We start from the raw sequence: 15,444 nt of genomic DNA, 5'->3' as shown, positions 1-15,444 counted from the left end.
GGCCAGCTCGGTCTCCAGATTTGTCCCGATAGAGCATGTATGGGACATAATGGGTCGGAGACTTCAACCTTTAGCTCGCCCTCCCGAGACCATAGATGAACTCCGCGAGCAGGTGCAGATTGCCTGGGATACAATACCACAGGAAGATAATGACAATTTAACTTTAAGCATGCCACGTCGCTTACAGGAATGTATTAATTTAAGAGGAGATACCACCCATTATTAAATTATTATTAAATTTTTTCACTTATTCACAATAATTTTCTTTTGATATTTTGATCGTTTTTATCTATTACCCGATCCAACGTAATGCCAGAATTTCAAACGTGTACGATGTGTTCTTCTTGGTGTTGCGGTTTTTTTGAAAGTCAGTGTATTACTTGACCGATATTTTAATTTCGAAAAATTGACCATTTTGCACTGCAGGGGATGTAAGCAACATTTAAAACAATAAAGAAACATCAAAAGATAGTATTTTTTCTTATTTAATGCTGCTTTTGAATTTAAAAAAATATATTTTTTTATGAGTTAATAGGGGGTCAATTTACAGCCGCACGGTATATTAACAATTAACTAGGACACATGTAGGTAAACATTCGCATTAAATTAATGCAAAGGAACAAAGCTCACACAAAGTACAAAGCTTTACTTAATATGTAAAAAATTCCCGTTGATTCATGCTACTCATATTAACGGCAAAGTAAAAAATGTAAATTTCCATTTGCCTATCGATTTAAATTCCAAATTTCTGATAAATGCAACATTTCGAAAGATTTGCATTTATGTGGCAAATATTTCTTTTAGCGGCGAACTTGTGGGTGCATGTTTGAAAATAAACACCACTCTAGACTACTAAAACAAATACGATAATATACTATATTCTGAACAGAACCACTGTGTAATGGAAACATTATATTATTTATTTTAAACGAATCTGTCATGTTATTATGAGATAAAAATGTATTTAAGAAGCAGCACTCCGTTATATATTCCAATAATTCGTTGACGTTCAAAGAGATTCTGTTTTATATCAAAATATTTTCGAAAATAAAAATTTGGACATGGCGAGATTGGCAATATTTGTATGTCTACTTTTTGTGGTGGTAATTTCTGCTCAATCAGGTAAGATGTATTAAAATTATCGGTATAATACTCCTGCAAATTAACTATCTACCCAACACCGTTATATTACAAGTTCTTCTCAAATCAAATTGTAACAAATTAAATTACCAACACTCCAAGAGGATGTTTTCTAAATTACACACTAACCAATTTCACCATGACTTGAACCGGTATTCTTGCGGGTCAATAATTGTTGGATGGTAAGATCAGATTTCTTTGCTACCAAAATCATAGTCGAGATGATTCCCCTATCGTGGCTTTAGAAACACATCTCACTGCTATCTTTTTCAGCTCAAAAATAATGTTAATTTAGGTTTTTACAGTCTTGCCCCAAAAATAAACTCCATGACTCGAATAACACTCAACTAGGACAAAATATTGATTCCTTTCAATATTAGAATTTACTTGGTTGTTTGCTGCAGACAGCAAAATTTCTAAGAAAAATATTAAAATAATTTCTTAGTTCGATTTATTTATTAACAGTGTTATTATTATTACATAAATGAGAAGTTTGAATTAGATAACACTGATATAAATTTAAAGTTCACGAACATTTAAATGATAATAAGAATTGACCCAAGGCTCAGTTAAGTTAATTTATTGTTATGCTTATATATATTTCAAAAATTATCCAGGATTTCTTTTAAAAATCACTACTGACGATTTATAATATTTTTTATAGCAAGCAATGAAGAATGTACCCCTGGGGAGGTAAAGAAAGAAGACTGCAACACTTGTTCTTGTGTATCCACTGGAAGATGGGTTTGTACTAAAATTCGTTGTTCGAAAAAAAGAGAAGGTAATAATAATGTGATTTTAAACATTACTTACAGCTTATTGAAGTGCTAGTATGTTTACCGAGCGCATAGCGCATTTTCATGGAAATCGAACAATGATGCGCATCTACTCCTGTTTCCAATTTAATAGAAATTCTGTGTCCTCGCAAAACTTACGACCACTATGATAATTTGGCTAAAAGAATTTTTTTAATAATTGCAGTATATTTATAATTCCAGTTTCAACAAAGACTTGTGTCAATGGCCAAACTACTTCTTTAGATAATGGTTGCAACACATGTGTTTGTAGCAACCAAATATGGATTTGTACACAGAAATTCTGCGTTTGAAGGGACTATACTTTCTTCAAGTTTCTTCAGATGAAAGAAGAAATCTAATTTAGTCAGTTAGAAAGTTAGTTAATAAGGAAAAAAGCATATATAAATGTATTGTATTAGTCACTTACGCCAATTAAGCAATATTTTTCAACACCAAAAACTCAGCTATATCCTACGTGCCTGTAATATGGCAAAAAGATGTTGAAATACAGTCAGTGTAGAAAATATCAGTACAGTAGATAATATTATATAAAACATAATGTTTCAATGTTATTACACATTTTTTGTTACACCATATTGATCATAAATACTGTTTGACCTTTTTGCAATATACTTTTAACCAAAGAACAACCCTTCAGTAGATACAATAACAAGAACATAAACAAGGAAATATGCAGGAATGGAATTGCAAAAAGTATTCGTGCACTTCTGTATCTTAAAACTTAAACTATAGTTAAGACTTGATCTATCCAAAATAGCTTATCAATAATTAAAAGAGGTACTTGGTTCTGTTTGTTAGGAGTGACAGTACTAATAAATATGTGTATAATAAAACATATGTTATTTTAATAATATGCCAATACATAATAATAGTTTGATATAAGTTTCTCATATTAGACTATGTACTTTAAAAGTGAAATAAAAACTTCCCAATGAAAGGAAAAAAAATATTTTATTAGACTAATATAGAGCTAATTCCATGGAATATATTATTAATTTAGATAACTATTTAATTCTTAAAAATCATATATTCTAAATGCTTTCTATCAACTTCAACGCATTTTTTAATGTTAAGTTTATAATTTTGCATCATTCTGCACTGAAATAAATTTCAAGTTTTTCGGATTAATTTTGAATTCGCTCATTTAGATCTAGAATTATTGCTGTACCAAACCGAACAACAACTTTTGGATTGTGGAGTTTTTTGGTAAACAGATCGTGAGCATTTTCACGCCAGTGACGAACAACCAGGGATACAAATTTTCTAAATAATTGTTACAGAACTACTCAATTTAATAATTAATTTAAACCTTTACAAAATTATTTAATTTTTCTGTCGTGGATCAAGATCAAGATGGAAATTTGCTTCGTCGGCTATTGCAAAATTTTTAACTTAAGAATTCAAAAATTACATTGAAGTTAATGGAGGGCATTTAAAAGATAAGATTAAAAAAAATTTAATAGTTATCTAAATTAATTAGAAATCTCATAGAATAAACTATACAGGGTCTTTCGTATTAGAAGGTAATTCGGTAACCGGAGATTCCTTATGCGAAAATAATTAGACTTTCCTCATAACACTTTTTTTGGTGCTTTATTCTCATTACACAGGTTGTTGAAGTTAGTACAAAAATTACTTTTGTTAAGAACTTGAGTGTATCTTAACATATTTTAATTCAATTTTGCAGTGATATATAGTTCGATTAGACGCACATTTTCTATTATTCAGGTTAATAAATTTTGAGAAATAATGAGGAAGAGGGAGGATTATGTACACATTTTTTCCACAACTATTCTTTTACGCACGTCAATGGTGTAATTGTTTTATTATTTAAATTAGTTGTATCTTTATCTAAATTTCTTAATTCTTGTAAAATTTTTGTTTGTGACTTACTTTCGAAGATATTTTAGCTTATTACCCCCCAATACGTGACTTGCATTATTCATTTAATTCACTACATCAGGAATACGAAATTTTGCATATTCTCCATAACAATCTCGGTATTCGCATTAGAATGATTGGTTTTCAAATAGAAAATCAAGAAATTAATAAGTGCAATGTACACCAAGTACTAAAACAAACATGTGTTTTAGAAGTGCGTTATCGATATAAATAAAAAATTAAAGCCACGTATTGGGGAACAATAAACTGAAATATATTCTAAACCTAGTTTGAAATCAAAACTTTACCAGAATGAAAAATCTAGATAAAAAAAGCATTAATTTGAATAACTAAACAAAAATAGTATCGATGTGCGCGAAAAAAATTGGGAGAAGAAGATATACACGAAAGGTATACAAGGTATACAAGAGGATATCTCAAAAGGGTCAATTATGGAAATTGCAGGAGCGTGATAAGAGAGCTATCCTTCAAAAAATTAAAAATAATCCAGCATTGAACGCACCAAAATTAGATGGATGGATGGATTAGAGATGAACGCTTCAGAAACACAAGAAATAAATCCATTCTCAAACAACACGCCGAGCATTAAAAGAAAATGAATACGCTGGAAGAGTTGCTAGGAAAAAAAAAACATTTGTTAGAGAAGTCAATCGAAAAAGATTAAATTATGCGAAAGAGTTTAATTTGAAGTATGACGCTTGGTGATATGACGTTATTTTCGGTGATGAAAGTAAATACAACATTTTTGTGTTCGATGGTCAAAGGGTGAAGAATTTAAAATTAATAATATTAAACTTCCTGTTAAACGTGGAAATGGAAGTATTCTTGTATAACGGTGTATTTCTACATTTGGAGTAGGTGAACTCGTTTCTATAGATTCTATAATGGATAAACATGTTTATTTGAATATTTAAATAATAATTTCCATCAATATGCCGAGAAAATGGGAAATTCAGATACTTTTAAATTGTACTAAGATAATGATCCCAATCACAAATCACGTTTAGTGCAGGAGTATTTACTTTACAATTACCCTAAAGTATTACAACCACCACACCAATTATCGGACGTCAATCCCATCGAACTATGATACAAATTAGACCGATAAATAAGAAAAATTGAAATAACTTCAAAAGAAATGTTAAAACAAGGATTAAAACAAGAATGGGACCATTTTTAAACAGATTATTTGAAAAATATTATCAGCAATATGCCTAAACTTTTACGAGTCATTACAGATAACAATAGTTATTCCACAAAATATTAACAAAGAAAATAAATTGGTTATTAGTACGTGGTAATTAAGAAATTCATTAGCGTCCGAATATTCATGATGAAGTAATCAAAAATGTTCGCTTAATTTAATTTTAATTTTGTTAGTTGTTAGAAATTGTATTCATTTCAATAAAAATTAAGTTACATGTTAATCAAACACATATTTTAATAACATACAGTCGGTGCAGAAAGTATTCGTACAGTGCGCAAAATTGTAAAAACGATCGATTTTATGCTATAAAGGACATCTTTACAAGACAAAAAGAAACATATAGGGGTTTATTTGTATTATTCACAAATACTTTTAAAAGAAAAAATAAGTTTAATAATTTTATTATTTAAATAAATATAAGAAACTACAAAATAATCACGAATTCAGGCGCAATAAGTATTCGTACAGATGTCAGAAACAAAATTTAAAGTAACAAATACGACTCTAATAACAGTTTTAGTATTTTGTAGGACAGTCTCTTGACTTTATAATTGCCTCTAACCTTCTGGGCATAGAATTAACTAAATTTCTTGTAAAATTTTCAGGAATTTTGTTCCACTCTTCTAAAAGTGCAACTTTTAATCCCTCCCTTGATTGGATTGGGTGGTTTCTAATTTTTTTTTCCAAGTAACTCCAAAGATGTTCGATGGGATTAATATCTGGCGACTGAGGAGGAATTTTCAAATATTTTTGGGTGTTATAAAGGATCCAGAGCCTGGTATTTATAGCAGTGTGCTTAGGATCATTGTCTTGGCTAAAGATATAATTATCCTTAATTCCCATTTTTGTTGCACTTTGTAGAAGATGGGTTTTTTAAATATGAATATATACCATTTGGTTCATAATACCATCAATAAAATGAAACGATCCTACTCCTGTAGCGCTCATACAGCCCCAAACCAAAACAGATCCTCCACCATACTTCACTGTTGGTTGTAAATTTTCTTTATTAAACGCAGTTCCTTTTTTTTCTTCATACCTTAAAATGCCGTTTGTTGCCAAAAACTTCAAATTTACTTTCATCAGTAAATATGACTCGATTTCAGTAAGACAGTGGGGTGGTAAGATGTCTTTCAGCGAATTCTAATCACTTCTTTCTATTGATCTCATTAATAAAATATTTTTTACGAGCAACTCTGCCTTGATAGCCTTGTTTTTTCAAACAATTCCTCACAGTACTAGCAGAAATAAGTGTATTGTTGTATGTCTTTAGTTCCGTAGCAATTTTTTCCGCACTTAATCGAGGATTCTCTTTAACTTTCCTCGCAATAATGCGTCTTAGATGTTCAGTTAATTTTTTTGGACACGCTCACAAGATTTGTGTATAATCGTTTGTATACTAGATCTTGGCCTATTTACTATTCTACCAATTTCCACTAAAGATTTGCATTCATTATGTAATTTAACAATCAGCTGTCGCACTTCTTCCGATGTTTCATTACTTTTACGTCCCATGATCCTAAGAAGCTATCAAAATGTTATGTACCATTGCAAAAAAAAATTATTTTATTACCTTTAATATCCAACTTTTTCGATTTTACTAAATTTAAAATGTGTATGTGGTAAGTCACGGTGAAGATGCAACTGCATGCTATGTACGAATACTTTATGCGAGTTTATTCCTGTCGTTTTTTTGTTCTTGGTGTAATTCTCTTAGAGATACTCTTGTTTATGTTCTTTTTTCTTGGAATCGTAATATAATAATGTGAAACAATGTGTATGATCAATTTGGCAAAGTAAATTAACATTAAAATCTCCGAAATTTATCGATTTATAAAATATTATCTGCTGTACGAATACTTTCTGCACCGTCTGTATATTATTCCCCATAATTTTAATTGTGACTTGAATAACATTGTGATAGTTGTCAAATCAAATATCGTGGGATCCGAATATTAAAGTTATTCACTGTACGTGTTGAAAATTGTGTCTTCTTGGAAATTTCAGAAATTAACTTCAAGACCTAAGTTAAGTCATATTTTGGAATCTAGAATACGTGGTTGAATTTATGATACTACATTTAGAGACCCTTTGTGTATAAATAGTATAGATAAATAATACTGTTTAGAACTTTTTTAGTCCTCAAAAAAATTTAATACAAAACTATGCTTACATTCCCCTTAATATACACATGTCACTTCCCTGAAAAAATAATCCGGGAATAAACCGCGTAAAGAATCGGTTATATCCATGTTCCATTGCGAAGGTCAGTTGAAGGTGAACAAGATCCCCAGAACGGGAATAAAAATGTCACGAACCGGTTTTATCCGCTTTTTAAACATTCCATTCGGGGCGCTAAAGCTAAAAAAAATAGGCGGAGTTACCAAGAACTGGTTATATCCACATTCCAGACATTCCACTGCCAAAGAATGTAGGCCAGTGGGCCACTGAAAGTAAGACAGAATACGAAAACACCGAGACGAAAGCGAGAGAAGGACGTCAGCATATGTAACGAAGACAGATACTTTATATACCCTTTCTTTTCTCGGGTTGCTGGGCCATACAACTGACAGAGAGATAGAATGATTAAAGTCTGTCAGATGTTTCCCTTGTTCGTTTTATCATAACCTCACAAATATTTGTAGTTATTACTTTATTAAATTTCTAAGTGGAACATAGAGTAATTGAAAAATATGCTTGGAATTCACAATTATCAGCAACGTTACAGATCTTGAGATATTACTGATATCACACTTACAGAATGTCTAAGAAAACTCAGGTGTCCTCATGTCTCTTTGATCAAGCCATCCCAGGAACAGAACTAGAATAGTATTCAACGTTAGATTCATGTGGTATTGCACTTTTATGAGCCCTATAAAACAGGTAGATTTATCCTCTATAATAGCTGTTTCTAATATGACCTTCATAGAGTGTTAAAAAAACTGTCCTCTCTCCTGAAGCTGACTGACACTATGACTTTAAAACTGATGAATTTCCTTAAGTTAATGAGATATTGCAGTTACGACTTAGCCATGGGGTGCTTAAAATACTAAAGTGTTCTCATATGTTTTCATGCAAGTCCTCTAAAGCCCAAAACAAAATTAGTGTACAATGATAGATAAATATGATATTCCACTTTATCTTACTCTATGCAAAGGGTAGGTTGATCCCTCTAGAACGTATTTGTGATATGGCCTTTATTGGATGAGCAAGAAAATGTCTTTTCTCCTAATTGTGAAAGGGATTCATATTGTACCCTTGGAACTTGTGAAGTTCCTTAAGGTATGTAAATATTGCAGATGTGGCACAATCATAAGGTATGTAAGGAATTAAGGAGTCCTCATATGTCTTTAAGCAAGTCCTCATAGGATCAAAACTCGAATGGTGGACAAGATCATTGATTTTTTTTGCAACAAACTGAGTAATAATATACAAATGGTTACTACAGCATAAAAAAAATATCAAATTAAAATTGATCAATTTGAAATATATGTATATAAGAAATATATTAGCATTTTCACACAAATTATATGTTCATGAAATCTAAGGAATTTTCGACTTGTTTTGGTACAAAACGTATCTGGGAATGTCCTGAAAATCACAAATTACAGAAAATTTTCTGTGTACTATTAGCAATATGTTCAACTATGGCTCAAAAACAGTCAACCATCTTACTAAGCTTTTACTCCCAGAATAATGTATCTAATGCAACCAGCTTAAAAAAGTAATTATAAAAACGCGAAGAAATTTTGTAAGCTTAACAAAGTCGACTTCATTTCCTTCCATATCTCGACAATTCTTGAAGCCAAATCAAGGACTTTATCTTTATTGTTAAGAAAAAATATTGTATTCTCAGTATACTGACTGATACTATAATTTAGAATTACATTATGGTTAACATTGTCGATAATCAAATGAATTGCAATAATTAATCAAATAAATTTAAATACTTGAAAATAATAAAGAGAATCGGTGCTAGGAAATCACCATATAATTACCACTATTTTAATTTATTATTACTCTTTGATTGCTATCGCTAAGCTTATAGTTAAACCTCTATATTTCCTTGATTATGGTCTATGGTATTTCTGACATCATAAACTTTTATTCATTCCAAGAATATAGTACGATTCCAACATTGAAATGTCTTTGATGCATCTAGAAATATATATACCGACGTACCATTTTCGATCTCTAGGTGGTCTAGTACAGTTTGCATAAAATGAAGTTGTGCAAACTGTAAAAGAAGTGTCAAGAATTAGCTTGTGATGACTAATTTCCATTGAAACGTGTGATTTATGAGTGCAAATATTTGATCATTGAAAAGTCAGTGGCGTATATGACAATTTTGCGCTAAAAAATGAAGTGAAATTTAACGTTCTGGTTTCAATGAAATTTGGATGCTGGGTAAGTGCATATGGTCTATGTGTTTCGGTGCCATATATTTTCCAAATCAACGCAATTTGAATTTTTTGGCCAAAAATTTTCTTGATGAATAATCCATGGTATATTTTCGATCCAGAAATCGAAGTTATCTGATTAAAGTTTTTACCGTGGGTTATTAATACTGTATTGCACGCTTCCTACGGAATCAAATCTCGTGGAAATCAGCACGCTCAATTCTTATTAATTTTTTTGGTGAAAAATTGCCTTGTACACCATCAGACTTTCGATTATCAGATTTACAAAGTTGCATTTATAATGTATGCGTTTTAATGATATTTTTGAAAACTCTTTTGGATTTTATGGCTTTTTAAGCAATAAGTTTTCGAAATTTCTTCAACTGGCATCCTCAAAAATATTAAAAATGTTTAGTTCAAGACTGGAGTGGTGACTCATTTTCCAATTTTGCATATTGTTACATGGCGGGTTTTTTCAGCAAAATAAAATCTGTTCAGTGAGTACATGTTTTGGTAGCCCCGGGTACCCTGCAATATTTTCTCCCCGACAAATGAAGAACAGTAGTATTCTCTCAATCTAAGATTGTCAAATTTAAAAAATAGTCAAACCACTTATCGTGTCATTAAAAATATATATGGTATATCTCAGTATGGTGTTTAGTATTTCTTTCTATTATACTATCATAGGAATACCGAATTAATTTATTGGAGATGTGTAATTCGATTTCGGCATTTCGTTGAAAAAATTAGTGTAGCGCCATCTATACACCATTAAGGTAGTCCAGCCTTTTTCGTTAAAAGATATTTGTAACTTTTTCTGAGGCTCTCTCTAGATACTATTAAAATAAGTAAATATTTTCACAATAAGGTATCTGTAAATGTTTTGGCGCCATCTATCCATGAGTACAGCAGGTAGGCTTTTTTAACGAAAAGATTTCTGTAATGTTTCGTGACCTATTATCTAGGCAAGAATGGTAAATAGTTAGGGTTAAAAACGACAGCATCTTGATGCATTTTTTTTTAATCTAATGTGTTTTTCTTCGTTTTAAATCGTTAAGGAATCATAGATAGTATGATTTAATTTTTTTTAACTATTAACTTTTAGGTTGTTTATATATAATCGGCTTTTATGCCATAGAAAACATATTATAAATGTTGAATGCTATAGGATCTATATGTTGAACGTTTATATTTCGAATACGAAATGTAAACATGAACATAGTACGTTCAACATTTTTTAAATAAGAGCAACTAAAACATTTGGGTCAAAATATTTGTGGTGGGTATGAGGATGTGTAAAAATTTGAACAGGGAAAATCAGTAAAGTACATGACAACTTTGCGTTGAAAAATTAAGTGAAAATTGAATGCTGTGAACTGAACCAAATTTGGTATCGCAGTACGTGTATGATATAGAATTAACACACCACGGTCAAAACTTGGATCGAACAACTTCGATTTTTGGACCAAAAAAAAGAAAAAGCTTTGGTTTTAGAAATATTTGGCATCAAAACGTGTACTCCATATACTTATCCGAAAACCAAATCTCATTGTAATTAAAGTACTTCATCTTCACTTAATTTTGTAAAGCAAAATTGTTATATTCGTCACTGATTTTTTCATGAACAAATCTTCGTACACATCATAATAATTTTTACCGAAATGTTTTGGTTGCTCCGATTTGAACAATATTTGGCTTTGAAATGTTAACACTACACAAAATGTTCCTACACCGTTCTATATTTATCAAGTGTTTTCTCTGGTATAAGTGCAAATTATACAAGAAAAAAGAAATTTTGGAAATTATAGAGACTTGAGAATCGAACTCAAGACGTAATCTTTGGGTAAGATTCCTGTCGCAGATGATTATAATAGGTGACCTTCGCTAATATTTTTAGTAAATAGTTATATTAAAAGCCCCTGATATACCAACAAAGTCCAAGGGAATGTCTATGTCAGGTTAATGTGAATAGGAGCATAAATAAAACATAATAAAAACATTCGAGACAGAGGAGACAACACTTTTTTGGGGCATATGATGTAAGTAAATATACAGGGTGTTTTATAAACATACCGATAAACTCTCAAGGGATGTACAGTTCATGGAAACAAATATTTAAATCGAATGAATTGGGACCGAAATCGCCTCCTTTCCAAGGTAGAGTGTTTAATTTCTTATTAAATTTTTTTTTATATTTCAAAAACTGCTTGAGATAATAACATGATACTTTAGGGACAAGCTGTGGGGAGATAAATGTGGATATTCTGGAATAGGTAGAATATTTCTACCTAAACCAGTGGCGTCTGTATCTTGTAAACGAAGAGATCTCGGACCTAACTTTAGTCGATGTAGTAAATATTTGTTCTTATGAGCTTTAAATTTCCTGAAAGTTTATGAAACGATTTATATAACTATCTGTGTTTTTTACGTTACAACTGATTATCTATAACATTTCGTCTCAGACAGAATGATGGAAAATGTAACCAGTTTAAAAAACGCGGGTTGTCGCGAAATTCATTATCATTTCGATATCAGGAATAGCACTAAAATACGCTTAATGTTTGCAACATACGTGATCAAATTGCCAATGAAAACGACCAAATCAATGACACCCTGTTGCTGTTTCGAAAGGGTTTTTATCCTAAATCTGGACAAGGTGGACAGTTACCTGATGTATTTTTGAAAAATATACTTTATCTTAACTGATATACTTATTATCAAATTCTGATTTTAAACCTAGGCAAAGCAAGCAGAACTCAAATAATAGCAGAAAAGATAAATAAAACAATTGTCGTTTATGGACGCTATGTCTTATCCAAACGGACTAGTAGATCACTTGCCACAGGGTATAGACAGTGCATAAGCCCAACAAAATAGGTGGGTAAATGGGAATAAATGTCTATGAACATATACGTATGGTCTTTGACCGTGTATACCCTTTTAAACTTCGATATATGGACCATATTAAACAGAAATAACAATCTGTCGTTTTCGGCATTTACTAAACTAATCGACCTAATATCTCAACAGTCAAAGTTTTCATTTTTCTTTTGCTCGGCGTTTGTTCGTATGATGAATTTATGAGACAGGATGAAATGTGGTTGTGTCTAATTTATACAGTGGCGTGCCGCGTAATTAATACGGGTCGGTCGGCCCTTTTTAACGCGGAAAATTAGCATTTTATACGTAAAATCGAACGACGGCCGTGTGAGTGCTGAACCGATTGGTTTCTGAGGAGGTAGATAAATCGGCTTAGGGTACAACCAAAATAATGTTTATTAATACTAATTTCAGGAAAGAAATCTTTCTTTTTTATGTTTTAAACTTGTTATTTCCTTTCCAATTTTTTTGAGGTTAACTTTTAACAATTCCGTTCTAAATCCCGTAGACAAAACAGTATGTTAAAAACAGAGGCGTCTTACGTCGCTCTGTAGTGTTTTTGCAATTTTCCAGTTATTCTCCAAATTTTTGTAGCACTTTGCGCTTCTATTAAAGCGAATATCGAAGTTACTAAAAGTTTTTTTTTATTCTAAAGATGTTCTCGACTGATTTATAAACAATTTTTTTTTTTAATTTTAGATATTTTTGGAATCAAGTGCGGAAGAAGTCTGGAAGAAAAAATCTATATAAAAACGTGAAAAAGAATATTAACGAGATGATTAAAAAAACTCTCAGAAGGTTATGAACTGAAAACACAAGGCGTTGATTAAGCCGCTTGCTATTTATCAACAAATCTTTGACTAATAATAATAAAAAATGAAATTATCCAATTCATGCCTTCGATAGTTACACGCGTAAGCCCCAATTATTTAATATTTGTTAGTGATAACCCTTTATTACTTGTAAATGCCCGAATGCCTAATTTAGTCGTAGCTAGATCTGATGACGTATGTCTAGAAAGTGAAAATAAAAATGTTTAATAACGATTTAAAAAATGCTTTTTAACCCACTAAAACTCGTTTTTAAGCTTATGTTGGTATAATATACAAATTTCATTATCAAAGAAATTTCGTTTTCCCAATATGGTTAACACGGTTCCGCAAATTCATCGTGTATTTTATCCGCACACGTATTACGGATTTCTATCCATGTGTATCTAATATACCTGATGCATAATATGCGGGAGTATTTAAAATCGAATACCTGCATGTATGTCCGATAACACCACAAGCGGTCATACATAATTCCTTTTAAATGGTATATCTCGATAATTAATATTAGGCCTCAGAACAATTTCAGTACAAATGGGCCTCATTTATAAAAACGATGGCACACAATCCCTAAGAGCGATTAGGTGCTGTCAAGATTTTTTGGTTCACACCATGGTTTTCGTTTTTTTAATTTCCGAAGCCGATACCGCCAAATTTGCATTTTTATGGCCCAGAAAAATACGATCTTCAAGTCCACATAATGGAAGAGGAGAAAGGTAAAAAGAACAAAAAAGCACTAATAGGGAAGGGTATTAACTCTAATTATTGCTTTTTACTTCTATATATAATACTTACAATCATTGAACACTTATCGAGTAGAATTGTGCTGATAAAAGCTTTTTTTGATAACTACACTCTTGAGAGACTTCTCGTTTTTTTGTTTTTCTAAAAATTTGATAATATGCAGAATATTCAATTGAAAATGTCGAGGAGAAAACTAAAATGGATTATTTAGCATTGCATTGAAATATCATTGTTCAAACGGACAGGAAAGCTGCTCTATGTGAGACTTTCTAGGTCGTTGAAAATAAAAGATATACATGGTGTTATTTAAATAAGCGACCAACCTGCAAGGGGTGATTCTTTGGATGATTCTAAGATGAAAAGTTTACAGAAGCATAGGTCCTTTAATGCTTCATTCGTCAAAGACAGGCTGTTAAACTTTTTAAAAAATAAAGTTTTGTGGTAAAAATCTTAATAACCCTTTTGTCAATTTTATTGAAATTTGGCAGTGTTACCATGATTATTATTATTATTAATACGTCACCAACTTTTTTAAGACTTTCGTATTTTTTTCACATTAAACCACTAAAAATATAATTTTTTCAAGTTGTGTTTTTGTGTTTCGTTCAACAAAAATTCAAGAGCGAAAAAAGTGGTGTTTTTAGTTGCTTAATGCGAAAAAATTTAAAGGTTTTATTAAAGTCAGAGGGCATAAATAATAACATTGAAGAACACTGTCAAATTTTAGTAAACTCGCCTCAAGGATTATTAAGATTTTTACAAAAAAAACGCTTAAAGAAAAGTTTGACCAACTATATCTTGAAAACAAAGCATCAACCCATCTGTGTTTATATAAACTTTTCGTCTAAGTATCATTTAAAGAATCAGCCTTTAAAGTTCGGCACCGTTCATAAATAATATCCTGGATACTTGGAAACTTATGCGGCAATGCATTCTCTTTGAATGGAATTTCTTGAAATGGAAAAATATACGAACTGTTCTATTAAAGAAAGTGGAGTTTTTATAGGGAAAAGTGAGGAGACAGTAAAATAGCTTTCCTGCAAGTTGCTCTATGCGAATATATTTTGACGCTCTGTAGCCCTAAAACAAAAGGTACATATATGCTAAAAGGAATTGGCTTTTGTGATAGTTTCTAGAAATACGATAATATGCAGGGGAGTTCCATTAAGGATCGTTTTGATTCTGGTGAGGACAAGAAAAGTGCCTAAATGAATGATCTGATCGTGTTCTTCCGCGGAAACGTCAACTTGCTATAACTTATTAATATGAATAAACATTCAAAACCAATTATTTGCCAGATGATCAGCATCTCAAAGGGTATAAACTACTACGAATGGGAGCAGTTTACCACTCTCAAACTTGAACTTCTAAGGCCGATTTCGTGGTATCCAGCCGTCGAATTTGGTATGAATTTCAGTGTAAATGAAACAATACGGTTCGGTTTTTTAAATAACTTTTTTGTGTTATTCTCAAAATCAGTTACCTGTAATATTATAAATAATTTCGGAAGCTCATCGTTAGGC

General features: G+C 31.3%; 2 protein-coding genes and 1 long non-coding RNA gene across 3 annotated transcripts in view; all 3 read left to right on the top strand.

Annotated features, from left to right (window-relative positions):
- The first annotated feature begins 969 nt into the window (after window positions 1-969).
- LOC136351015 (serine protease inhibitor I/II-like) lies at window positions 970-2,791 on the top strand. The gene is made up of 3 exons (XM_066303244.1): window positions 970-1,122; window positions 1,805-1,921; window positions 2,139-2,791. The coding sequence occupies exons 1-3, from the start codon at window positions 1,062-1,064 to the stop codon at window positions 2,246-2,248; spliced, it is 288 nt and encodes a 95-aa protein (XP_066159341.1). The 5' UTR covers window positions 970-1,061; the 3' UTR covers window positions 2,249-2,791.
- Window positions 2,792-7,633: 4,842 nt separating this feature from the next.
- Window positions 7,634-15,444, top strand: part of LOC136338856 (protein gooseberry-neuro-like) — a 104,645-nt gene continuing 96,834 nt past the window's right edge. Inside the window, exons 1-2 of the mRNA XM_066281626.1 lie at window positions 7,634-7,950; window positions 7,997-9,474. Of these exons, the coding sequence (XP_066137723.1) occupies window positions 9,468-9,474 (7 nt within the window). The 5' untranslated portion in view covers window positions 7,634-7,950; window positions 7,997-9,467. The remainder of the gene's footprint in view (window positions 7,951-7,996; window positions 9,475-15,444) is intronic.
- LOC136338888 (uncharacterized) lies at window positions 10,216-13,337 on the top strand. Its single transcript, XR_010732030.1, has 3 exons — window positions 10,216-11,310; window positions 11,365-11,506; window positions 13,047-13,337. It is a non-coding gene; the product is annotated as an uncharacterized lncRNA (long non-coding RNA).

This window comes from Euwallacea fornicatus, chromosome 4 (assembly GCF_040115645.1).
Source record: "Euwallacea fornicatus isolate EFF26 chromosome 4, ASM4011564v1, whole genome shotgun sequence".
NCBI lineage: Eukaryota > Metazoa > Arthropoda > Insecta > Coleoptera > Curculionidae > Euwallacea > Euwallacea fornicatus.
This window is presented reverse-complemented; position numbering and strand designations above follow the sequence as displayed.